At 47.6% G+C, this 24,131-nt stretch overlaps 1 protein-coding gene across 7 annotated transcripts in view; it reads left to right on the top strand.

Annotated features, from left to right (window-relative positions):
• HDAC4 (histone deacetylase 4) overlaps positions 1-24,131 on the top strand; it is a 179,010-nt gene that overhangs the window by 142,978 nt on the left and 11,901 nt on the right. For all 7 annotated transcript variants that reach the window (XM_084209706.1, XM_084209702.1, XM_084209704.1 and 4 more), the window contains 9 exons: positions 4,408-4,541; positions 5,818-5,938; positions 9,234-9,280; positions 14,455-14,562; positions 14,841-14,896; positions 15,378-15,465; positions 16,361-16,480; positions 18,359-18,456; positions 23,972-24,090. In XM_084209706.1, the coding sequence (XP_084065832.1) occupies positions 4,408-4,541; positions 5,818-5,938; positions 9,234-9,280; positions 14,455-14,562; positions 14,841-14,896; positions 15,378-15,465; positions 16,361-16,480; positions 18,359-18,456; positions 23,972-24,090 (891 nt within the window). The remainder of the gene's footprint in view (positions 1-4,407; positions 4,542-5,817; positions 5,939-9,233; positions 9,281-14,454; positions 14,563-14,840; positions 14,897-15,377; positions 15,466-16,360; positions 16,481-18,358; positions 18,457-23,971; positions 24,091-24,131) is intronic.

Genomic DNA, 24,131 nt, shown 5'->3' with positions numbered 1-24,131 from the left:
AAAAAAGTGGCTTAAAATAAGAGGTGGAATATCACACTGCTTTTATCCAGCACTGCACAGAGTGATGAGGTGCAGAATGCTTCAGGTAGTTCACCTGTAAAATGCTATTTTCACCACATTTATCCACATTAAGATTCCAAAGGCTTGACTTTTCTTTTTCCTTCAATCTCTGAATTTTGCTGGCTGAATGGAGAAGGAAAAACACAATAAAATTAGGCATTTTATATTTATTTAATATATATATTTATATATATTTAACATATATATTTATTTAATAAAATACTGGCACTAATTAAGGTGCAAAGCATAGAGGTAAGGGTCTGTACTAGTCCTAAAACTAGTCCTAGGTCTGGCTTAATTAACCTGCACTGTGTACATAGGAGAAGCAGGGGAAAAAGGCCCGCTGCCATGGGCTTGGAAGCAGGAGAAAGGGGAGGAAAGGCATTTCAGCTGCTGAGCATGTGTGAGTTAAACTGCCTCGTGTTTTGTTGGAGTTGTCCACGGTGGCGTGTCGGAGATTGTGTTTCTGGAGGTGGATGCTAAAGCTTAATCACCGGGATTGAGCTCTTCTGTGGAAGGCAGGAAATGAAAGTCTTGGGTGTTTTTCAAAAGCAAGTAGTGCTGAAGTGCATCAGGCTTCTTTTTCCTGAGGAAAATCCATCTGGCTGATGAGTACTTTGGAGACTGATCCTAAGGCAGAGGAATGAGGGTTGGAATTGGTGTGATGGTTTGGTGAGAGGGCTGCAGGAAGCAAACTTCATTGCATGGCCCTCATTAAGGCAGCCGTGATCGCTCTGGATGGGAACACGGCCCTTGAGAGAGCAGCCATTGTCCAACAGACAAAGGAACTGTTCCTCCTTTTCATGTTTGGTGTATTATACAGAAATAACACAGAGAGCTGGTGCTCTCCCTGGACTGGGTGAGCTGCAGACAGCTGGAAGTTCTGGGGTTGATGTATATTTTATTTTCCCGTCTCTTGTGGTGACCAGCACCTGAGACTTCAAAGGTGCGGGGCAAAGAGCCGCATGCTGCAGCTCTCCAACATGATGTCCATTACTCCACATCAAAGGGGGAGCCGTGCCCTTCCTGGATCCCTCCAGCCATCAGTTTGATGTCCTGAAGCATGACATTTAATTTTCCTTCCTCCCAGAAAGCAGGTCCTTGAACTCGCCCTCTCTAGCTGCAGCAGCCCCCGTGACTTTAATGAATACTCGTGCCTGCCCTGTTCTATGCACTTGAATAAGGATCCTCAGGTTAGGCCATTAATTTGCATAGCTCCAATTATCCAGTCTCTGATCTCCTGCAAAAATGGGTCCACAAATTATTCTGATGTTCTGCATTAAAGGGTTTTTCCTTTCTGATGAAGGCATTTATTCTCTCCTGTGCAGAGCAATATAATTATCTGAACCTCAGATCATATGTTTGTTCTGCCAAGAAAAGCCAGTTGGTTTTGCTTTAGTGCTGACCTTTAAAAATTATTGTTCTTATGTCTGAAAAGAGTCTTGCTTCCAGCACCACTTCAATTAACTTGTAACAGCCAGTGTAGTTTTGTATTTTGAGCTTAAATTGCCGAGCTTCCCTTTGTATGAGTGAGTGTGTGTGTGTGTGTGTCTGCAGCTGAGTGTCCCCAGCCACAGGAAGGAACTGGGAACAGCTCCCTTTTCAACTGGGCTGGTTTCTAGGAAAGAGAAATGATGAGTGATTGACACTGCTGTTGTCAGTGAAGCCCTGGGAAGGGAGGAGCCATTGGTGAAGCAAGGTCTGTGAACTCCAGCTTTGGGTGGGATAGATTCCTTGAGTGGTTTGGGTTGGAAGGGACCTTGAAGATGATCCAGTTCCATGGGCAGGGACACCTCACAGTATCCCAGACTGCTCCAAGCCCTGTCCAGCCTGACCTTGGACACTTTCTGGGATGGGACAGCCAATGCCTCACCACCCTCACAGGGAAGAATTTCTTCCATGAATCCAGTCTAAATTTCTTTTAGTTTAAGACCCTGCAGTAGCTTAGTTAAACTCAGACTGGGGTGAAAGCTTTTCCTCAGGTGAATTCCGAGCTTGCCTTGGCCCAGCAGCTCCTGGTGGTGTTTGATGCTGTGAATCAAACACGAGAGACCTTGAGAGAGCTTTGCAGCACAGCCTCCTCCAGGTGAACTTGGGCTGACCCGAGGGCAGCCAATTACCAGGGCTCTGTTCTCTCCCTGGAAGCCATCCTGGCTTGGCTTTTGGGGGGTGTTTGTTCCCTCTGCACTCACCTACAGCAGAGCGAGGAGCTGCCAGACACCTGCCCTGAGGCTGCAGAGCTGCAAGAGCCAGGGCCAGAGCGGGGAGCCAAGATTCCCAGTGGCACAGCGTGCCCACACCCAGCCAGGAGGTGGGACTGCAGCTGCAGCCGGGCCTGGGAGCGTGCAGGAGCACAGCCCCAGCTCCAGCTGCTCTCAGGGTGCCCTGTGAGCCCCTTGCAGCTCCCAGGTTGTGCTGTGTGTCCGTGCTGGAGCTGGGAGCACGGATCCAGCTGTGGGTGTGCTCTCAGCTGGGCTGCGCATCCTCGGGCATCAGGGGCTGGCGCTGGCTCCTGCCACTGCTGCCTTCAGAGGCTCTGGATTCTCATCTAGGCCTTTGCATTCCATAGAAATCATGGAAAACCTTGGGGTGGGAAGGACCTGAAAGGTTATCTGGGTTTAAGTCTCTGCCATGGGCAGGGACACCTTCCACTGTCCCAGGCTGCTCCAGCCTGGCCTTGGGCACTTCCAGGGATCCAGGGGCAGCCCCAGCTGCTCTGGGCACCCTGTGCCAGGGCCTGCCCACCCTCACAGGGAACAATTCCCAATTCCCAATATCCCATCCATCCCTGCCCTTTGGCAGTGGGAGCCATTCCCTGTGTCCTGTCCCTCCATCCCTTGTCCCCAGTCCCTCTCCAGCTCTCCTGGAGCCCCTTCAGGCCCTGGCAGGGGCTCTGAGCTCTCCCTGGAGCCTTCTCCTCTCCAGGTGAGCCCCCCCAGCCCTCCCAGCAGAGGGGCTCCAGCCCTTGGACCAACTTTCATACAGATACTTCCTGCAAGAAACACTTTTCTTGGGGGAGAAAAACCCAAACCAGCCACTTTTATTCTGTTTTCTGGAGCTTCTGACTGAAGGAAGGATGGATTTCAACATTTGACTTCATGTCTTTTGCCCGAGAGAAATGATTAAATGTCTTCTGTCGCTGGGGAGGACCTGCTGTTGGCTATGGAATCCCAACTTCTCCTCCAGAATCTAGCCAGGCAACTCTGGAGTGTGAATCAGAGCCTCCTGTGCTGCTGTCATGCTGGAAATCCCTGGGAATGCAGGGGGATTGAGCTGCCCCAGCCCCCCCTCCCGGGACAAGACAGGGAATGTTTGCACTGATTCTAAGTGTGCATGTGGGGTGATCCATGCATTTGGGAAATGATGGGAAGAAAGAGGTTTGTTAACCTGCAGGGGAAAGACCTTAGCTCGTGAGAGCTTAATCTCTGGCCTGTTGGAAGTGGTGAACTTACCAAAACAAGTTAGCAATAATGCACATCAAGGGGCACCAGGCAGGTGGAGGAGGAGCTGATAGGAAACCCACTGGCTGATGAAGAAGCTGGGAAAGCTGCATTGTTGCCAAAAATCTCTAAGATGCTCCCTTTGCTCCCAGTAACTGCACCACCGCCAGAGAAGCTGGCTTTCCCACCAGAGAGACCTGCAGTGGCTGCAATTAGCAAATAGCAGCGTGTGAAACACAGCCACAAACGGCTTGGTCCTTCTGGGTTTGATCCCAAATTCTGGCAGCCAGGGGAAAAGCCCCAGATCCCATTCCTTAGCATTCCTGTCAGCAAGATCCAGGACCATGCTATCTTGGCCAGCACTGCATCCACCACCCCAACTCCCTTTCAGTGCAGGATACCAGATCTGGGTTTAGGGCTTATTTCTAGCAGCTCTAAATCCCTTCCTTACACCATCATTCAGTGCTGTCAGAAATATGTTGATTAAAAATTCCAGGGTGCTTCCAGGTCGTTTTGGCCACCACATATAGGAGGACTTTGGAGCCAGAAAACATGACCTGCCTCTGGGTCCATAACAAGCACAGTCCTCACTTGCTGCAGGTGATGCTCAGTACTGGAATACCAGTGGAATGCCAGCACCTCAGTGCTCACATAGGTGTCACCTCCCCCTGGCATTTCATTTCACATCCTGGTGCTGATTCTGCTTCTCCTATCTATCCCTTGAGGATTTCTGTGGGAAGGGGTGGGTGCAGCTTTGGGGCTTCAGTTCTCTATGGCTCCTGGTCAAACACACAGTTCTGGCCTAGAACCGTTGACTCCATAGTGCAAAAAGCCTTTTTTTCTCCCTCAAACTGGCAACTTTTGGTGTTTTTTTAACCCAAGAGCAATTCTGTCCCCTGTGCTGCAGGCCTTGTGTACGACACCTTGATGCTGAAGCACCAGTGCACCTGTGGAAACACCAACAGCCACCCTGAGCATGCAGGCAGGATCCAGAGCATCTGGTCCAGGCTCCAGGAGACGGGGCTGAGGGGCAAGTGTGAGGTAAGGGAAACACCAGAACAGGCCAGGTTTTATTACTGGTATTAATATCATTACAACAACATTATTATTATTATTATTACTATTCTATTGCTGTTATGCCAAAGAAAAGAGCAAGATATGATGTAACCCTCTCATTTGTTACCCCTCCCAATTATTCCAGCAAAAGCAACAGCTTTTCTGGGCTTTAATAACTTTTTTTTGTGCTCTTTAATAAGTAATGGACAAGCTATGCTGTAAAAAGAATGGGGGTAGGAGGAGGGCACTGAGCACCATTCCATCACAAGGGGTTAAATTAGATTTATTTGATATATTTTAAGAGCAAGCAAATGGAGAGAAAAAACTTAGATATTAAACAGAAAGAATGAAAGTTAATAATAAAAATTAACCAGTGGTTATTAGTTACAGCTAACAGCAGTGGTGATAAATGGGGGCATAAGTGTGTGTTCATCAATTCTTTGAGCACTTGAGAGGGCTGAATCCCGGAGCATAAATATTCCAGCAATGTCAGGATGGGGCTGGGAATGTTCCCAGCCATCAGATAAGACATCCACGTGGTGGCAGCATTGCCATTGCCTAAATTTCCCTGTCCTGCCCTCCTTTATCCCTTTCAAACCTGTCTCTGTCTGTGGATACCCATTTAATCGAGTTTTGGGAATGTTTGGGACCAAGTGAACCTCACTGCTAATAGCCTGGTCTCCTCAGTGGGAGTTAGAGATGTTCTCCAATGTGTGAGTTTGTGACTGTAAGATCCCAGGCAATATTACTGTCCTTAATTTCCTGTTGATTTCCTTAAAGAAGATTTATTTTCCTTAATTTCTGTGCTTACCTCAGTACTTTTGGTTGCTCTCACGATGGGAGCTGTTGTTGATCTTCACCTGCTTTCCAGCTGTGTTTCCCTCCTGACCACTGGTGACTTGCAGCCTCACCAGACTCTTCTTTTTTTCCAAAAATAGTAAATTTCTGCCTTAATTCCCTGCTGGCTTTCTTCAGGTTCTGCCCTGCCATTTCAAGGATTCACTCCCTTGTCTCTCTGGTCACGTTTCCTTCACCCCCAGCACCAATAAAGTTTCCTGCTTTATCTTGGCTGGATCTGAAGATGACTTTCCATGTCCAGCAGATAAATGTTGCGAGGAAGGGATTAACCCAAAACCTGAATTTCTCCACCTCAGGACCCATTTTAGTGCTCTGCTGTCTGTCTTGATGGCTTGCTGAGGAGACAGAAAGGAGAGCCAGGCGCTCAGCAGTGATTTCAGCAGCCTTTTCCTTCCCCCTGCAGTGCATCCGTGGCAGGAAGGCGACGCTGGAGGAGCTGCAGACGGTTCACTCGGAGGCGCACACGCTGCTCTACGGCACCAACCCTCTGAACAGGCAGAAACTGGACAGCAAGAAGCTTCTAGGTACCATTCCCTGGGGGACACCCCCCTTCCTGACCCCTGGGGGAGCTGCTGGGGCTCCCTTCATCCTTAGCACTGTGCATCTTCAAGAGGATTGTTCCCAGCTCCGTGCCCAGGATCTATCTCCCTCTCTTCCGGCAGACCCCTAAACCCTAGAGAGCTTAAACCTCCTTTCTTTGATGTCTTCAGAACATAAATGGATGTTTTCCTGAGGAGGAGAGATAGTTCAGGCAGTCTGTTTCATCCTTGGGCACTCTGGGTGTTAGATAGTTATCCATGGCTAGGGAAGGAACTGGAGCATGCTCCCAAGGATTTGGATCTGCAGTCCCCAGCCAGCTGCACAGGCATCAACAAAGCCCTGGCAGCTTTGGACAGTCAGCAAGAGAGATGCAGGGGCCTCTACATTTGTTTAATGTGGAGTGGGATTGTTTATCCTTTTCACTGGAGACTAAATCTTCCTGAAACAGGGCCGTGTCTGTTGTAAAATACAGACAAAAATACAAAAAAAAAAAAAGAAGATATTTTCCCAGCAGAAATTCTAAGGGATGGATGTTCAGATAACCAACCCTCCAAAGCAACCAAACAACATGGATTTCAGCACCTCTGTGTAGTCATCATCACTTCCCTTCACTTCCTGCCTTTTTGCAGCAGCAGGCTGGAGGGACAATTTGGGAAGTTGCCACGTAGGGATCTGAGAAAAAAAAAAGGGAAGAAAAAAAAAAAAGCCCAAAAAACCGGTTTCTAGAACGTTAGATGTTGAGAAAGTTTATTTTGGGATTAGCCAGACTTTGGATGATGTAAAAAGAGGTTTAACTCTGTGGCCTTGGTGATGTAGTGGCCACAGCAAAGGAGCTGGAAAGATTTTGCTCAGTGTGTCCACAGCTCCCAGAGAGGGAAGCCATTAGGCAGTAGTTAAACACACAATTAGCACGGTATTTATAGCTCACTTCCCACCTCTTGAAGGCCAGAGAACCCAAAAGTAGACACCTCCAGCTGAATGACAGCTGCATTAGGATGTAAACTTTGAGGAATTTCTGATGTCATATGCTCGGGAGTGGAAAACCCACAGCCCGGAGGAGCTTTGGTAAATCTTCCCTGGGATAGCTGAGGAAATTCTCTTGGGATACTTTTCCACTCCCTCCTTGGCTCTGGGCAGGATCTGTCTCAACATTGCCACAGATGCCTTTGGAGATGGAGTTTATTTGGATAGCATTTTGGGGGGGACACCCAAAGTGCTGAACCGTTCCTGGTGGTTTCTGTAGAGAACCTGTGGGGGAAGCAGCCCTTGCCCTGCCTCTGCTCCAGTAGTTCTGTGCCCACCATGGTTTCCATCTCTCATTTCATAGTGTTTGCAGAGATTTAATCCTATAGAGAAGAGAAATTCCCAGGGCTTTCCAGTATAGAGCATTCCCTGTTTGGATACAACTTGGAGAAAAGCCCCAGAGCTGCAGGAGGTCAGGTCCTTAAGGGTCTCCAGTAGGAGGGGATGTCCAGGAGCTCTTAACTGGGCTTAGACCTGGTTTCCTAAGCCCACCTGGCACCATTTTAGCCTGGAGATGCTGACAGTGGCACTGGCTGCCAGCCCACATCACCCCCTTCTCTCCTGATGGCTTCCACGGGGCAGGACCTGAGCAAGGATCAGAGAAAAGCTCCATGTGGAGAGGGGAACGTGCCTGTTACAAACCCCTCCTTCAGCTGTCCTCTCCCTTTGGGGGTTTGAGAGGCTTTTAAATTTACAAACCAGCTTCCTGGGGTTCTTTGAAACAACTTAGAGGGTGGGTTTAGGGCAGGTTTGAACGCTGAGGGCAAAGCTTTGTGTGAGGTTTGGGGATGCAAATGGGAGTTTGTTAGGGCTGAGTGTCTTGGCAGGTGTCTGATGACTCCGTGTAAACTCTTGGCCTTTGATACCTCTGTGAGGAGGAAAAAAGCCTGAGAAACCTCAGGCTGAAAGGGAAAAGGCTTTTCAGGACACAGGATGTTTCTTGTTAAGCTTCTGCAAATGAAAAGGGGGATGTGCCTTTATGGAATCATAGAATCCCAGAACGGTTTGGGTGGGAAGAGAACTTAAAGCCCATCTCATCCCACCCCTGCCATGGGCAGGGACACCTTCCACTGTGCCAGGGACACCTCCCACTGTGCCAGGGACACCTTCCACTGTGCCAGGCTGCTCCAGCCTGGCCTTGGGCACTGCCAGGGATCCAGGGGCAGCCCCAGCTGTTCTGGACAGTGCCAGGGCCTGCCCACCCTCCCAGGGAACAATTCCCAATCTTCCATCCATCCCTGCCCTCTTTTAGTTTAAATCCATTCCCCCTTGTCCTGTCAAGGATACAAAGTACAAACCCATCTCTCCCTGGACAGTGGAAACACTTAGAACCTGTTGGACATGTTGAAACTTAGGGAAATAAGGCTGCTTTTAATTTGTGGGGAGCAATCATAAATTGTTGTCAAGAAGATAAATAGGGAAATAATGGGAGGATTAGCAGTGAGAGATGTGACAGGAGGTCCGAGGCAGGATGATCTAAGAACTTCCATGTGGATCTAATCAAGGAGGGCGTCTCACTTTGAGCTCACATGAGCCCAGATGCACAAACTCCTCTCTCGGAATCCCAAATGGTTTGAGTGGGAATGGACCTGGAAGCCCATCCCATTCCACCCCCTGCCATGGGCAGGAACACCTTCCACCAGACCAGGTTGCTCAGGGCCCTGCAGAATTTGTTCACACACAAGCAGAGAGGGATGTTACATTTCCTACAGATTCAAAATTAGCCCTGCAGATGGTTTTCTCAATTTTTCTCACATTCTCCTTGTTGGTTTTGCTATTTCAGTCAAAACACATGTTTTTTCTTTGCTTGCCACTGGTTTATTTTCATGTCTTCCTCTTTTATGAAGGCCATTCTCTCCAAAGTCATCTAGTAACTGCAGATGAGTGACAACTGGGGTGTTTTTATGATTTCCTCTCCTCCCTCAGTGGGAAGGGGTCAAAGTGCTCATCTGAGAAGACACACTGAGTGATTGTTGGTGGCATCTTCCTCATGTATAGTCTCAAAGCATCAGACAGCACCCACACCTTGCTTAAAAATGAGTGATTTATAGACAGCTTTTGCAGGAGCCTAAGTGTGTTCACTGTGTGTGTGTGTTTGTGTTGTAACAGGGCTGGGTGAAAATGGTTAGAAAACCCCCAGGAAGAAATGTGTGTGTTTCTGTGCTTGGAAAGATTGCAGAGTTGCCACAAAGCTGGCCCCAGAGTTTGGTGACCTCTGACTTTGTGCCTCACAGGAGCGTTTCTTGTCCCCCCCAGGTTCCCTAACGTCGATGTTTGTCAGGCTGCCTTGCGGTGGTGTCGGGGTGAGTACCTCCCTTTAATGTGTAAATAATGTCCTGTTTGTTCTGCCCCGCTCCCCTCAGCACCAAAAATTGCTGCTCTGCATTCCAGGGTGGGTAATTGCAGCCAGATGCTGCCCGTGAGCAGGGGCTGCCACGGCCTCACGTGCCTTGCTTCAAAAGCAGCCGCAGCATTTGGGGGCTGCTCCGGAGAGCCCGAGCGTGTGGGACACTCAGAGGCACGTTCAGGAGGAAAAACCTCATTTCCCAGCCTGGGATGTTGGTGCTGAAGGGCTTGCTGGGTTTGGAAGTGCTTTTTTTCCTGGGGAAAGCAGGACGTGCTCGTGCTGTGGAGCTGTTCCATCCTCAGTCTCGGGCTCCAGAGCTTCCTGCCTGCCGCAGCAGGTGGGAAACGTGGCCGTGAAATAGGACAGTATTTGGGAATGTACATTTTCCTGTGAATAGCAAGTTTGCTGTTTCTCTGCCCTGGAATGAAACAGCATTTAGCATCTTTTATTCTCCAGCTCCAGGATAATCCACGTGGATTCTCCAGGAGGTGACTAAAATGCCCCTCCATCCCCCATGGGAAAGCTGACTGTTCCTTTTCAGCTGTCAAATTTCCATATAATCAGGCTTTTTGCTGTTGTTTGTTCCCATAAATCCAAAAAAACCCCAAACCCTAAATACCTTGTTTTGAAGGTTTTCTTGTTTTCCTTTGAAGCCTGAAAGCTTAAAAGTTTCCCTTTCAAGTCAGACTTTCTGCTCCAGAGTTTCTGTGGAGGGTGACAGGACAGAAAATCGTGGAGAACAGGAAGGGGAAAAGAATGAGAAGAGACAATAAAAGGCATTGTGTTTGAAAATTCACAGTGGTAGTTCTGCTGCATAATTGTAGCTCATGAGGTTGAATTTTCAAGGTCTGGATTCTGTTATGGAAATGAAACAAAATTGTTTTCTTCCTGAGTCTTTGCAAAATCGCTGCTTTGAAAATTATCCCGTCAGAAAAAAAAAAAAAGAGAATAATCATCGTTTATTCGTACCGCCACTCGTGGAGATATTTTATTTTGTATTGTAAATATGCTGCAGTTGCCTAATTCATGGCAAATTTTTGGCCAGAGCTTAAAAGGTTTGGATTTACTCTGCCCTGCAGTCAGGCATGCCATTCAAAGCAAAAAAAAAAATTATCATTTGCAAATGAGGACTGAATGGTAACAAGTAGAGACAGTGTCTGAGCCCAGCACGGGCCCAGCAGTCTTGCATTAAATCCCAAATCAGGGCAGGAAACGCCTCGGTGCTGGTATTCCTGATATGCTCCCAATAAAGATGCTGCTTGGTTGTCTCCACAGACCCTTCATATTGAATATTTGCTGACTCTGGTGCAGTGTTTCAGCAATCCTATCAGCAAAACCTGTGCCAGGGCCTGCCCACCCTCCCAGGGAACAATTCCTTCTCAATATCCCAGCTCACTCTGCTCTCTCTCAGTGGGAAGCCATTTCCCATTGTTTGCCAGATATTTTTCAGAGGGCAAACATGATGTCATCAACTCCAAAGGAAAGGAAAAGAAAATTAAAAATCAGTAGGATAATGTGGGACAGGTCCTCCTTTGGATTTCTACTGGAGCAGGATAAAGCAGAATGATGGTTGATGATTGGAATTCAGGAGCTGAGGGTGTTGTGTGAAATTACGGCTGGAAAGCTTTGAAACCAGGCTCTTCCTGCAAGCAATCAAGTGTGGCTCTCTTCCTTTGGGGATGTTGTGTAGATGAAAAGGAAGGATTGGGTCTGGAGGGGGGTGCAGGGCAGTTTTTGGGGGGAGAAGCCCCTGGAGAGCTGCTTTGCCTCGGGATAGAGGTTGGAGCTTGGGCAGCCTTGAGTTCTCCTCAACAACAAGTGAAATGAAGGTCAGGCAAGAGAGTGAATCATAGAATATCCAGAGCTGAAAGCACCCACAGGGATCATTGATCCAACCCCTGGCCCTGCACAGACACCCCAACAGTCCCACCCTGGGCATCCCTGAGAGCGTTGTCCAAACCCTCCTGGAGCTCTGGCAGTGAAGCAGCAACAGGAAAACAGTTCAGAGCAAATCCCTTCATCTCATAACACCTTTCAGACTCTCTCTTTTAATTATAAACTCAGTCTTGGTGGATTGAAGTCAAGGAGAGAAAGAGAAAATTTGTTCGCAGGTGCTTGGAAACTCTTTTTCCTTGTTGGTTTATCCCAAAAAGCCTTCCCGTGGCTGACAAGCCTCCTCCCTTCTGCAGCCTTCTGGTCCTAGCAGGAGAGGAAGAAAGAGAGCACAGAAGCACTGAAATCAGCAGGTGTGAGCTCTGAGAGGAACATCACTCATTTATTTCTGCTGATCACTTGGGAATCGGGCTCAGCTTCGCTCCTCTGCAGCTCACACCCCTTTTTCCATGCACCACGGCCTCCCCAATCCAGGATGATTAGGGGAAGGTTTTGGATGTTGGGAAGGATGAAAGTTTGACAAGATAGTCTCACAGATATGTAGGCTTGGTGGAGAGATTTTTAAATGTAGAATCTGAAGAAGGAATAGAGATGGAAGCAAGTTTTGATCTAGAAGAAAAGAATTGCTGAGCCAGTCTCACTGGGTAACCAAGGAGGCAAAGGGTCTGTTAGTTAGAAGGGGATTTCATGACTTAGAGCAAGGGATAAACCCACCCCACACAAGAAGATGTTTTTACCAAGCAGGAAGATAGCACAGGCAAACAAGCCTGCCGATGTGGCAAGTAGAAAAAAGGTCTCCAAATTTTCCACTGCAAGAAAACTGAATAACAACTTCTGGCTTAAACTGTAATGTACTGACTGTGAGTGATTGGAGAGCAGTAACATGAATATGGTAATGAGAGCAGTTATGATAGGCTATAGATAATAGTTAAGGCACAGATTGGTTCTACTGTATGAAGAGGCTCAGCAAAGAAAAGTATATAATGCAATGGAACCAAAACCAAAGGGTCTCCAGGCCTGCCTGCAGCTGGAGCTGACAGCTGTGGGCACAGCTCTGTCACCCACGACCCTGGACTGCTGCAATGTCTTGGATACAATAAACTGCATTTTGGAGAGGTGCCTGGAGTCCCACATCCCTCATTTAAGCTCTTACTTTGGGAGAAAGGAGTTTAAGCTTCGAAAATCTGGAAGATCATCCCAGCACACTTGCATCCAGATTCTTCAAAACACTCAAAGTCTTGATTTTAGGATAGCTGATAAATTTGTTTTCTTTCCTGTGTAGTGTTTTGCTGCGCACATTCTAAAAATATCTGAAGATCTGCATCATTTTTCTGCACGTGTTCTAAAAACTCCAGAGGTGTTTGTGGTGTTGATCTTCTCCAGAGTAGGTGATTCTATTTTTGGGGTGCAAGAGCTTTGATTAGAGCATATCAACAATTGTAACTGTGCAAGCAAAGTAAGTTCTTGCTGAGCAGAGAGCACGGAAGGGACTTCAGTGGAATGGAAATGAGGAGGAACTAATTAGGGAGTCAGAGGAACAGAATGTGAGAATTATTTAATTGAGAGCAGGAGGAGACACGGTGGGGTGCCTTCCTCTGTGAGGGAAGAGCAGAACTCCTTCACTTTGCAGGCTCTGGAGCTCTGGTACAACCTGTGTCAACCTGTCCTGGTGCTTGATTTCTTACCTGTGTGTTTTTTCGGTAGAATTTTAGTGTATTTTTATTCAGTAGAATAATTTTAGTGTATTTTTATTCAGTGGAATAATTTTAGTGTATTTTTATTCAATAGGGTAATGAAATCTTTTGTGAGGTGCTCATTAAATTCTGAGATAGCTGCACATTAGTGAATAGGAAAGTTTACAGTGTGAGTAGGAGGAATTTGCAGTGTGAGTAGGAGCCTCATCATGGATATTAATAAAAAAACCTTGGGTTTTCCTTAAAGGAAGAAAATAATTGTAAGGAAATTGTAATTTTTATTATGAGGAAGGAAGAACTTACTGGGTTTCATTTTAGACATTCTTCCTGGAATGCTTCTTCCCACCTCTTGAGGAGCTTTTGGAGATACCTAGTGAGGTCAGGCCCATGTGTGCACTCGTGGTCCAGCATTCCTGGAGCTGTCATGTGTAACTCCAACTTTATCCTGCTGCTGTTCCCATGTTACTGCCCAAATTTACAGGGGCCCAGAGGAGCCCTGAGGTCACAAATAGTCATTGCAGGGCTCTCCCACAATGCAGTGGCGTTCCCCAGAGGCTTTTTGGTGTTCTTCAAGTGCTTTCCTAGTTTATTGTGGCTTCCAAAGCATCCTTGGGGTGGATTCTACCAGAAACCATCCATGATCACAGAGCTGGAATCACTTCCAGTGGCAGCTTCAGCACTGCTGGGAAGGAGGTGGATCAGTCTTCTGTGGGGCCACTTGTGTCTCCTCACTGCTCAGTGAGCCAGGCAAACAAATGATCCCTTTCTTCCCATCTCTGCCTTTTGCCATTGTTTCCATAGATACACTCAGGGCAGAGTAATATGTGAAAAATGGCTGGTGGTCCTTCCCTTCCCAGTGAGGAATGTCCCATTCATCTGGTGACTCAGTCTGGAATAACAGCAACAGGCATGCCTGCAGGGTCTGTTCCCACATTTTCAGGGGGGAAATCTGGTGATTCTGTGGAATATTTAACGTTGAAACAAATCTGTGTGGTCAGCACGGGATGCTGAAGGTCTGTTGTTAGGGTGGGTGAGCTCATGGCTCCCCAGGGAAGCTGCTGTCACTCCTGGGCAGTCATCTTTTAAATGCCCCAACACTAAACATCCCTCTTTATTGTGGATTTTTTTTATTTTAAAGAATCATTGAATTATTTAATAAACCTTTTTATGAAAAAGAAATGCTGATTCCGTGGTCACAGAGTCACAGAATGGTTTGGGTTGGAAGAGACCTTAAAGACCATTTCAGTCCATCCCCTGCCATGGCAGGCTCACCTGCCACTAGCTCAGGTTGCTCCAGCCTGGCCTTGGGCACTTCCAGGGATCCAGGGGCAGCCACAGCTGCTCTGGGCACCCTGTGCCAGGGCTGTCCACCCTGCCAGGGAGCAATTCCTTCCCAGTGTCTGAAAGAAACGCTCTCCCTTTCAGTTTAAATCCCTTCCCCTTGTCCTATCCCCCCGTGGGAGTGATGCCTTTCTAAGACAGGGCTCTCCTGCTGCCTGGCTGCCCTCCTGGCTCCTGACCTGTTTGCTGTGTGTCCCCTCAGGTGGACAGTGACACCATTTGGAACGAGGTGCACTCGTCGGGCGCCGCTCGCCTGGCCGTGGGCTGTGTCATTGAGCTGGTGTTCAAAGTGGCCACAGGAGAGCTGAAGGTAAGGGAACAGCCCTGGGTGTGCTCTGGGTGTGCTCTGGGTGGGCTCTGGGTGTGCTCTGGGCAGGGCTCTGGGCAGGGCTCTGCCATGCAGCACCTCCAGCACCTTCTCCCCCTCCACAATGAGGGAATCATCCACAATCATACACTGCTATGATCATGTGAGGAATCCATCATGAGCAACTCCAGAGTCCCCAAGCAGGATTAAGGATTCTGGCTGCAGCCCCTGTGGCATCCTCGTCCCTCTGACCTTCTCCTTTCCCTGTTTTTTGTGTGCAGAATGGATTTGCTGTTGTCCGGCCGCCGGGTCACCACGCAGAGGAGAGCACACCCATGTGAGTGTGGGCTTCACTGACTGACTTCAGCCAGGGCTCCTTTGGTGGGGGGTCCACAGCTGGGAATTCCAGAGGAATTCTGTTATGTGATCCCTGTGGAATTTCTGTTTATTGCTAGATGAGATGTGTGGTGTTCAAAGCGCCCCAGATTCTCTGGAGCAGGCTAAGGTCCTGCTTAGTGCTTTTGGGGGGTTGTTTCCTAGCAAGGATCAGCAGTGGGTTTGGGCAAGTGTGGGACATTTCCCTGTCTCCCTAGAGCACTGCAGTGGGAAACAGATCTAGTGGAAGGTGTCCCTGCCCATAGAACCAGATGGACTTCAAGGTCCCTCCCAACACAGGCCTTTCCATGTTTGCAGGGAGGAAAGAAGAGTGAGAGCAGAAGGAACTCCTTCCTCCTGTGTTCTGTCTAGGTGATGGATGCAGTGGGACCATGGGAAGCTGTAATTAACATCTCTCTTTTCCTCTTGTCTCCCCTCTCCAGGGGTTTCTGCTATTTTAACTCCGTGGCAATCGCAGCCAAGCTGCTCCAGCAAAGGCTCAACGTGAGCAAAATCCTCATCGTGGACTGGGTGAGTAAATGCCCCTTCTTTCCCTTTGGGAGAGCAGGGGAAAATTATTCTGGGTGGGTTTCTTCTAGCAAGTCTTTCTTCTTCTGTAAGTCAGTGAAAAACTTCTTACCTGTTGTCTGCGAACCGGAATTTGGGGTTTTAATTGAATAAAAGTGTTCTGATCAGAGAAAACATTCTTAAAGGGACCAGAATTTTCAAATAAAAAGAAAGGGCTTATTTGGGATTCTGCTGTGGCAATGTTAAGATTTTTAATTTTAATAAATTTTATGTGGCTGGGAAGGCATTGGAGTGACTGGGTATCAGCCAAAAGTTTTGGTTCTGTTGCCACAATAACCCATGGGTCAAACCCACAAATTAAAATACATTCATTTGTCTTTTGGACTTACTGGATGGATGGTTTTTTCCTCACTTCCCACCTGTTTTCACATCAGAGAGGGACATTTGAAATAGCTGTCCTGTCACAGCCTGTGTTTGTGCACCACACAGCAGCTCAGTAGGGGAACTTTCATGGGTTGTGTTTTTTGACCTGGTCCAACAGTTCAAATTTGTCTCAGTGCTCACCCCACCGACTGACTGAAGATGCAGATCTGGGGCAACAAGTGTCCCAGTATCTCCATCTGCCAAGACTGGTGTGAATCCAGTGCTTTCCATCCAGGTCAATGATCCTCAGTTTGACAGACATTTGGGATTGTGTTTATCCCATGTGTTAAACAAGGAGAGATCTCAAACTAGGTGTGCCAAACAGGTTATTCCCATTCCCCATAAACTGCTCCAGCCAGCTTGGAGAAAACAAAGCTCATCAGCAAGGAACACCCCTCCAAATCCCCAAGTGATGCCTTTAATGCATGTTTGTAGTGGAGGGCTAACCTCCCTGGTGTGATCCCTGTCCCTGCAGGATGTCCACCACGGCAATGGTACTCAGCAGGCCTTCTACAACGACCCCAACGTCCTCTACATCTCACTCCATCGCTACGATGACGGCAACTTCTTCCCAGGCAGCGGCGCTCCAGATGAGGTGAGCACATGGATCCCGGAGCCCTGGCACTCCCAGGAGCTCCTGCCACCTTCAGAGTTCCCCAGGCTTTTGTGTGCCCATCCCAGGACACGCCAGGTCCCTGTGGTCCAGCAGCCACGGGCCCGGTGTCCTGGCTGGAGCTGGCGGGACAGCAGCAAACGGGTCACTGCAGTTTAGCTCTCCAGCCCTGGGGGGACAGCCTGCTCCAGAGGAGCCCTCTGCCAGCTGTCCCAGCACTCCATATCCTGTGCAGGATTTCTCCTTCCTCAGCAGAAGTTGTTTCTTAGATGCTGAAGGAACAGATTATCCATGGCTGCACCACCCACACTCAGTTTTCCTGACACAGCCATGGAGCCTGTCCATCTCTCCTTCTCCACCTCTCCTTCTCCACCTGCCCTTCTCCACCTGCCCTTCTCCACCTGCCCTTCTCCACCTGCCCTTCACCTCTCCTTCTCCACCTGCCCTTCTCCACCTGCCCTTCTCCACCTGCCCTTCTCCACCTGCCCTTCTCCACCTCTCCCTTTCCACCTCTCCCTTCTCCACCTCCCCTTCTCCACTTCCCCTTCTCCACCTGCCCTTCTTTCTCCTGGCCATGCCCAGGCATTGCTCACCACCACCAAGGCTGCATCTCCACCCTGAATTTGTGGGATTTGAGGGCCAGCCACGACGCTGCTGGAGCAAATCCCCCTTTCCTGCTGGTGTCCTCAGAGCCTGCAGCAGGAGGGCTGGGCCAGTGGAGCTGGAAGCTGAGCTCTGGATGGATACATCCTTCCTTTCCCTCTGGGCTGGCAGGAAATATGGTCCTTCAGAGGGATTTAGCAAGAGGAAATTTTTTGGAATACTTATAGTGCTCCAGGTGACATCTGAAAACTTCTTCCCCTGTCAATTTTACATTTTCTTCTCCATCTCCCCATCTGCTTGAGAAAACATCAGTGTTTCCATTTCAGCCTTTAAAGAAACTTCAGTGTGACGTGATGCTGCTGACTGTTGTAGTGAATGAACAGCAGCCCTTTGTATCAGGTTTAATCCCTGCTTTTTAGCAATCTGCTTTACAAAAGGAATCATTTTTAGATGTGTCATTTTAGACCAAATAAAAGAAAGGATACAAAACAAGTTTGATTTAAGCCAATGATGAATAAATAACCCACTTTGGGTAGATGAACACCCACCCCTGCGTTTTTCCAGCAAAAATATTTGCACCAGTATGAGGAATAATATGCAATAAAAGCCATGCAGTTTTATCCAGCTGTGCAACGCATTGATTTTCACTTTTTAATTCTTTTTTTTCATATGCAAAGACCTTCTTGGCAAAAAAAAAAAAAAAAAAAGCTAGAAAAGCCTGGTTTATTTTTCAGTTTTCCCTCTCTCAGGTAGTTGCAGGCAGGGCAGATGGGGACATTTGCAGTACAAGCAAGGAGAGGGGTGTATTTACATCTCCCACCCACGTGTCCCTCAAGCAGCCAAAATCCCTTCTCTGTGAATGCTGTTTTTCTCCAGCAGAGGGGGAGCTCACTCTGATTAAAATACACTTTTCCCCCCAGTTACAGCTGTAGTGAAATATAAAATCTGCTCCTGAATCAAGCTTAAAATGAATTATGGAAAGGTACTACATGCAGCCCACTCTGCTGCAGAAAAATCAAGAGGGTGCAGTTGATGTTGGGGTTGTTTTTTGGGGTGAGCAGCAGTCAAACACCACCAGTCCTCAGCTCCCATAAAGATCTGAGCGTGGAGGAGCTTTTTTTTCCCTCTTGTTTCAGCAACCAGGGACTAATCAACCTCCCTGCTGGGTCCAGATCCAAATTCGACTGGGAGAACATCAAAAGAGCAAAGAAGCGTTGCCAGAATTTGCTGATTCAGAGTCCCATTTCCCTTTTGCAGGTTGGCACAGGAGCAGGAGTTGGTTTCAATGTTAACATGGCGTTTACTGGTGGTCTGGATCCGCCCATGGGAGACACGGAATATTTAACTGCCTTCAGGTACTACTGAATTTTCCCTCTCACAAATGTGTTTTTCACCTCAGCTGGTTTGTTTCTCCTTGTGTCATCCTCCCTGATTTTGCTTTTGATAAGCTTTAAAATTTTGGTATTTTTCATCCCAGAGAGGCCCTGGATCCCTGGAAGTGTCCAAGGCCAGGTTGGACACTGGGGTTGGAGCCACCTGGGACAGTGGAAGGTGTCTCTGTCATGGCAGGGGTGGCACTGGATGATTTTTAAGTCTCCTTCCCACCCAAACCATTCCATGATTTTCTTAGACACTGTCCTGTCCCACCCCCTGGCTCCCCTGTGCCATGGCCTCTCCTTTAACACTCTGAAGTGCTTTTCTGTCCTCACACCTCTGGTGCCTCAATTCAGGCAGACACACACTTGCCAGAAGACAGGGTGTGAATTTCTGGGATATCACCTTCGTGGAACAGCACTCAATCCAGGAGCATTCTTCTCTGCTCTTCCCTCTTGTATCCCCTTAGGCTGAGCAAAAAGCACCTTTTCCCCCTCTTCATTCTGCCATCATGAGGCCCTCAGAGAAGACACACAATTTCAAAGGACACCAAATCCCTGCCATTTGTGTCACTCCTGGCTCAGGAAGGCAGCACATGGCTGGATCTCTTCGTTAGCCAGAGCACCTGGAGCTGGGGACATGAAACATTAATGGAGTGTCCAGGCTCCTGGAAAAGGCTCAGGGCTGCACACTGAGACCTTTGCCAGCCACTCCTGGGCTCTGCTTGCCTGGACACTGCAGCTGTTTGGGAACAGCCTTTGGAGTGGGTCACAGCCCTGATTTTGGGGAGTTTTGGGGGAGCTGAGGTGAGCCTGCACACCTTCAGTTTAACCATAAGTTAAATAAGAAGCTTTTTTTTCATCCCATGCCAAGTTTGGCCATGATAGTACATTATCAAGTGACCTTCTTAAATCTTAACCAGCTCCTTTGAAAAAGATTTTTCCCCCCACCCCCCGAATCTTTCTATTGATTTTAATGTAAAATACCTCTTTGAAGTTTGCAATTTATTGTCCCCTGAGAGTTGGAAAGTGAAGGGAATGGGTCATATATCCTATTTTTTCCCCCTTCTTTTCTTGCTTTAGCCCCTTGAGACAATACATGCCTTCAAGGCAGCACCTTGTTATTCCACCCCGTCGAATGCCACGTTGCATTTGCTGGGGATCAAACCAAAGATGAAGAAAAGATAAGAAAATTGGCCATAATGAACTCCAGAAGCAGGAGGCATTTTCACCATGAACTTGGAAACTCACAGTGGAGAACTGAGCTTTAATTCAAACCAGTCCAAATGCCAAACTGTGAGGCTTTGAAGTCTGGAGAGGAATCAGTGGAAATCCTTTGAGCTAGGCAAAGATACTGATAGACTTTTTCTTTTTTTTTTTTTCAAGTCTTAACTCTTCACATGCCTGTCTGTTTCTAGGGAAAAAAGTCCTTTTTTTGTGTAGAAGGAGAAGACTTAAATAAGCAACATGCTCCTCATTTTTTCTTGTTGTGTTTCAGGAAAAGCCAGTGTGTGAGTTTGAGAAATGAAAATAACTGAGATAATTGTCCTTCTGAACGAGAGAAACGAGGGAATAAATAAATCCCAGTGAAACCACTCCTCCCCACACTGAAAACCTGTTTCAGAGTGGGTTTGCTTCATGCAAGAAAGAGATGGGAACTCACATCAGTGATTTTTATCCTCTCTCCAAATATTATTAAATTGTTAGTGTTGGGGTGCCCAAGCTCTCCTGACCTCTGGATGGTCCTTAATGCCATCGAGATGTATCAGAAGTGAAAAAAAGAGTTAAAAATGAGCTTTTCCCTGCACTTAGTCACTTGTTGCCTTCTTAACCTGGGGCTGAAATCACTGCCTGCCCCAGCCCCAGGTTGGGGTGCTGTTTTTGTGGGGGGGAGGGGTGCTCAGAAGGGATCTGGGGAGTTTTTTGGGAACCTGGAGCTCCTGCACCCTGTGGTAGCTGCAGCTGTGGCAGAGTCAGCTCCCCATCCCGTGTCTGAGCTCACCCCTGAGCGTGTGGGCAGTGCCAGATTGCAGAGATCAGGCAGAAATGGGGTCAGTTCAATGCAGGGAACGAGGCAGGGCACGTCCTTCCCCAAGTCCTGAACTCCCAGAACGTTCCTGGTGCCTCCGCTGCTGTTCCGTAGTTACAGTAACAAACAAGCTGTAAATTCAGAGGGGTGTTTTGGACCAGGATTTCTTGTTCCCTTACATTTTACATCAGCTGAAATCCTGTTTGCCTCTCTCAATCCTCCTGATCCGGGTGCAAACCCAGCTAAGAGACCTGCAGGAAAAGTGGGAAGGCTTTGGCTGCTTCCTTATGACACAAGAACAGCAATCAGGGAAATTAAAAATGTTTTATCTGCAGGAGTTTCCCTCTGAATTTACTGCAAGGAAGTTGTTCTGATGATGCCAGCAGTTGTGTTGTGCCTGGGAATTTCTTCCCCTGTCCCAGTAATTCCACCATAATAATTCCAGCCCTAATTCCACGTCCAGCTCGATTCCACGTTTGACTTTATTTAAAACACCTCAGCCAGAAGGAAAAAACCAGGACTGCGCTTCCCCCTCCTCCTGCTGCCTTCAAAAAGCATTAAACAAGTTCAGAAACCAATTTTAGGGGCATTTGGGTTTTTCCCTCGATCCATAAACCATTTGAGGAAGAGGATGAGGGGGAAGAGATGATGCTGCTTTGCCTGGAACGGTTGTTGCTGTATTTTCAATTTCATGCTCTCCCCACGCTGATTTCATCCCCAAATTCCTAATCCCTTTGGACACAGTAAATGACCATGGAGAAGCAAAGACTGGAATTTTCAGGAAGCTGGTTAGCCTGAGGACTAGTGCACAGCATTTTTATTTTATATATATAAAATATGTAACGTGTATAAAACCATATCTAGAAATATACACGTGATATGTATGAAATATAAAATATATCAATAGATAAATATATGCAAATATAAACATATACACTTAACATATATAAATTTATACATAGCACATGTAAAAATATATATAAAACATAGATGTGGCCAAGAGTGGGAAAAAGTCTCTAAAAAAGTGTTCAGCCTTCTAAGTTTCACCAATTTACTCACTGCAATTGAGCATTTATAGCCCAAAATAATCCTCTGTAGGATTGTTTCATATACCTGTCATTTATTAGGCATTTAATTGGGGAATTGGCTAATGCCAGGCTAAAATTGTTCATTCAGCCTTCTGGAAAATAGATCTAAAATTGCTTTTTTTTTTTTCCTCTCTCCCAAGCAATTGCAGAACACAATGGGGAGGCTTTGCTGGTTGCAGCCATCAGTTTGCTCTCGTGTAGAACTGTTCAGCTCAGCTGTAACCAGGCAAATGAAAGGATTTCATTTATTTTAAGCAAGCAAAACAAGCTTCTGAAATTAGGGAAATTTCGGTTTCCCTGTTTTTTTGAAAAATTCTACACGGATTGAATGAATATTCAGTGTTAGGAATCTTCATTCCTCAGTGAATAACTTCACAGCCACCTCAGCCATTTCTTAGAAGACCCAATTCCAGGCAGAACTGCTTATCTCCTAGGTAATAATTCAAATTTCTGGCTTTTTTAGAGTCTCATCAGCAGGGCAAAGCCACGGGGTTGTTTCCAGTTTAATCCTTGTTTCCCCTGGAGGGTTTGGCTTTACTGAGGTGGATCTGAGTGAAGGGGCTGGTTTTATCTGTGGACAAGGGAAAATTAAAAAGCAAAAAGCTCAAAGAGATGTGTCCAGAACATTGTCCACAGATGGAATCTCGGAAACACTCAGGATTTTTGTCATTTTTTCTTACAATTGAAAACACAAAATGAGGGAGGTCTGGCTTAGACCCTCCTGGATCGAGTTTTACATCCATGGAGAGCATCAGACAGAGTTTGCTGTGCCTTTGGGATGCTGGTGTGATACTGGAATTAGGAGAAGGGCTTTTTCCCTCCCAAAACTGCCCCTGGCAGGGCTCAGGGAAAATAAACCCTTGGTTGCTGCACTTGCTCTGGAATTGCTGCTTCAGGCCTTGGTGAGGGAGGTGGTTTCTCCTGAAAATTTCTGTGGGTTCCACCAAACTGCAAACTCACCAGCCAGAGCTGTGCTCTTGTCTTCCTCACGGGATCATCCCCCAGGGACAAAATGGAGAGGGGCAACTACGTCCTCAGAGGAGAAAATTCAAATTCCTTGTTGGGATTTTGTGTGTATTAAGGGAAAATGAAATCCCTTTGTTCTCACAGAGGTCTCTGTGCCTGCACACGGAGCTCAGCGATACTGCAGGAGGCTCTGGGGTTGCTGGGGCAAATAGCTGGGGCAAAAATAAAGCTTGGAGGTGTGTGGGGTGTTTTTTGGTGTCTGGGTGCCTGTTCCTGCTCCGTGGTGGCAGTGGAGGCTGGGGGATGGGTTTGCTCAGGGGCTGATGCCCTGTTCTGCAGAGGGACATGAGCTCAGCTGGATGTCACGAGCTGCTGACTCTGGCAGATGTCTCCTGGCTGTTTAATATCCTTGTGGCAAAAGCTGTGAGCTTTTATGAGCATTCTGATAGCACTTGAGCCATCTCAGCACAGAACAGCCCCCCTGGGCTCTGTTTTTAGAGCATCACATAAAGACTCAATAAAGTGTGAGCTTCTCGTGTGTGCCAAGATTTACAGGTCCATGCTTTGGGATGTGCCTAAAACAACCTCAGTTCCTGCTCTAGAAAGTTATCCTGGCTGGAGGCTGTTCCTAGGATGGGGAAATGGGAAAATTACAGGTCAGGTTGCCCTAGGGATACATCCAGAAGTCAGTAGGTGCAGTTACAATGGAAAAAACATAATTTGGGAAGTGTGTCTTGATGTGGGGATGGGACGTTTGCAACCTCCTGTAGGTTTTGAGGAGAAATTGGGGAGTTTGGAGAGAGAGAAAGCAGAAGGGAAAAAAAGGTCCTTTGGACCACAGGAACAGACCCCTTGTTTCATTTAAATACAACTTCAGCAATCAGTAGGATAGGGATGCTGAACAATTCCATCCATTTTTAGTGAACAGAACATCAGAGGATGGGGAACTGGCATTGGGAGAGGTGGATTTGGGTGGGATATTTGCATTCTAAAGCTGTTCTGCCCTGTGGGACGCTCCAGCCTTTCACTGTGGGAAATGAGAAGTGCAGCAGGGCAGGAAGGGATCACTTGGCAAAGCCTAGAGGAGATGTTTTGAGGGAGCACTTGGAGATGCTGCCTTGGGGTGAGGTTTCCCAGGTGGTTCTGCAGCCTGTGCCAGATGCCCTCTCATTTTACCCTTATTCCCAAGTATGCAAATCAGGATGTGATCCCAGATGGGAAACACAAGGGGTGACAGCTCATTTCCCTGCTCAAAACACGACATGGAGGAAACCCCAGGGAGTGCAAGGAGCTCTTCCAGCCAGGCTCTCACCTTGTAGGGAAATAGTTGAGCTTTGCTGCCATGGAATGAGGGTTTGCTGCCTTTGCTCAGGAGCCCCTCTAACACGTGTGCTGTGGATATTCTGTGTTGCAGGACAGTAGTGATGCCCATTGCCAACGAGTTTGCCCCAGATGTTGTGCTGGTGTCATCTGGTTTCGATGCTGTGGAAGGGCACCCCACACCCCTGGGAGGATATAACCTGTCAGCAAAATGTAAGTGGGGGCTTGGCTTCTGCTGCTGTCCTGTGGATTGA

This window comes from Fringilla coelebs (assembly GCF_963513975.1).
Source record: "Fringilla coelebs genome assembly, chromosome: 7".
NCBI lineage: Eukaryota > Metazoa > Chordata > Aves > Passeriformes > Fringillidae > Fringilla > Fringilla coelebs.
The sequence above is the reverse complement of the archived record's forward strand: the minus strand, read 5'-3'. Positions and strand labels throughout refer to the sequence as shown.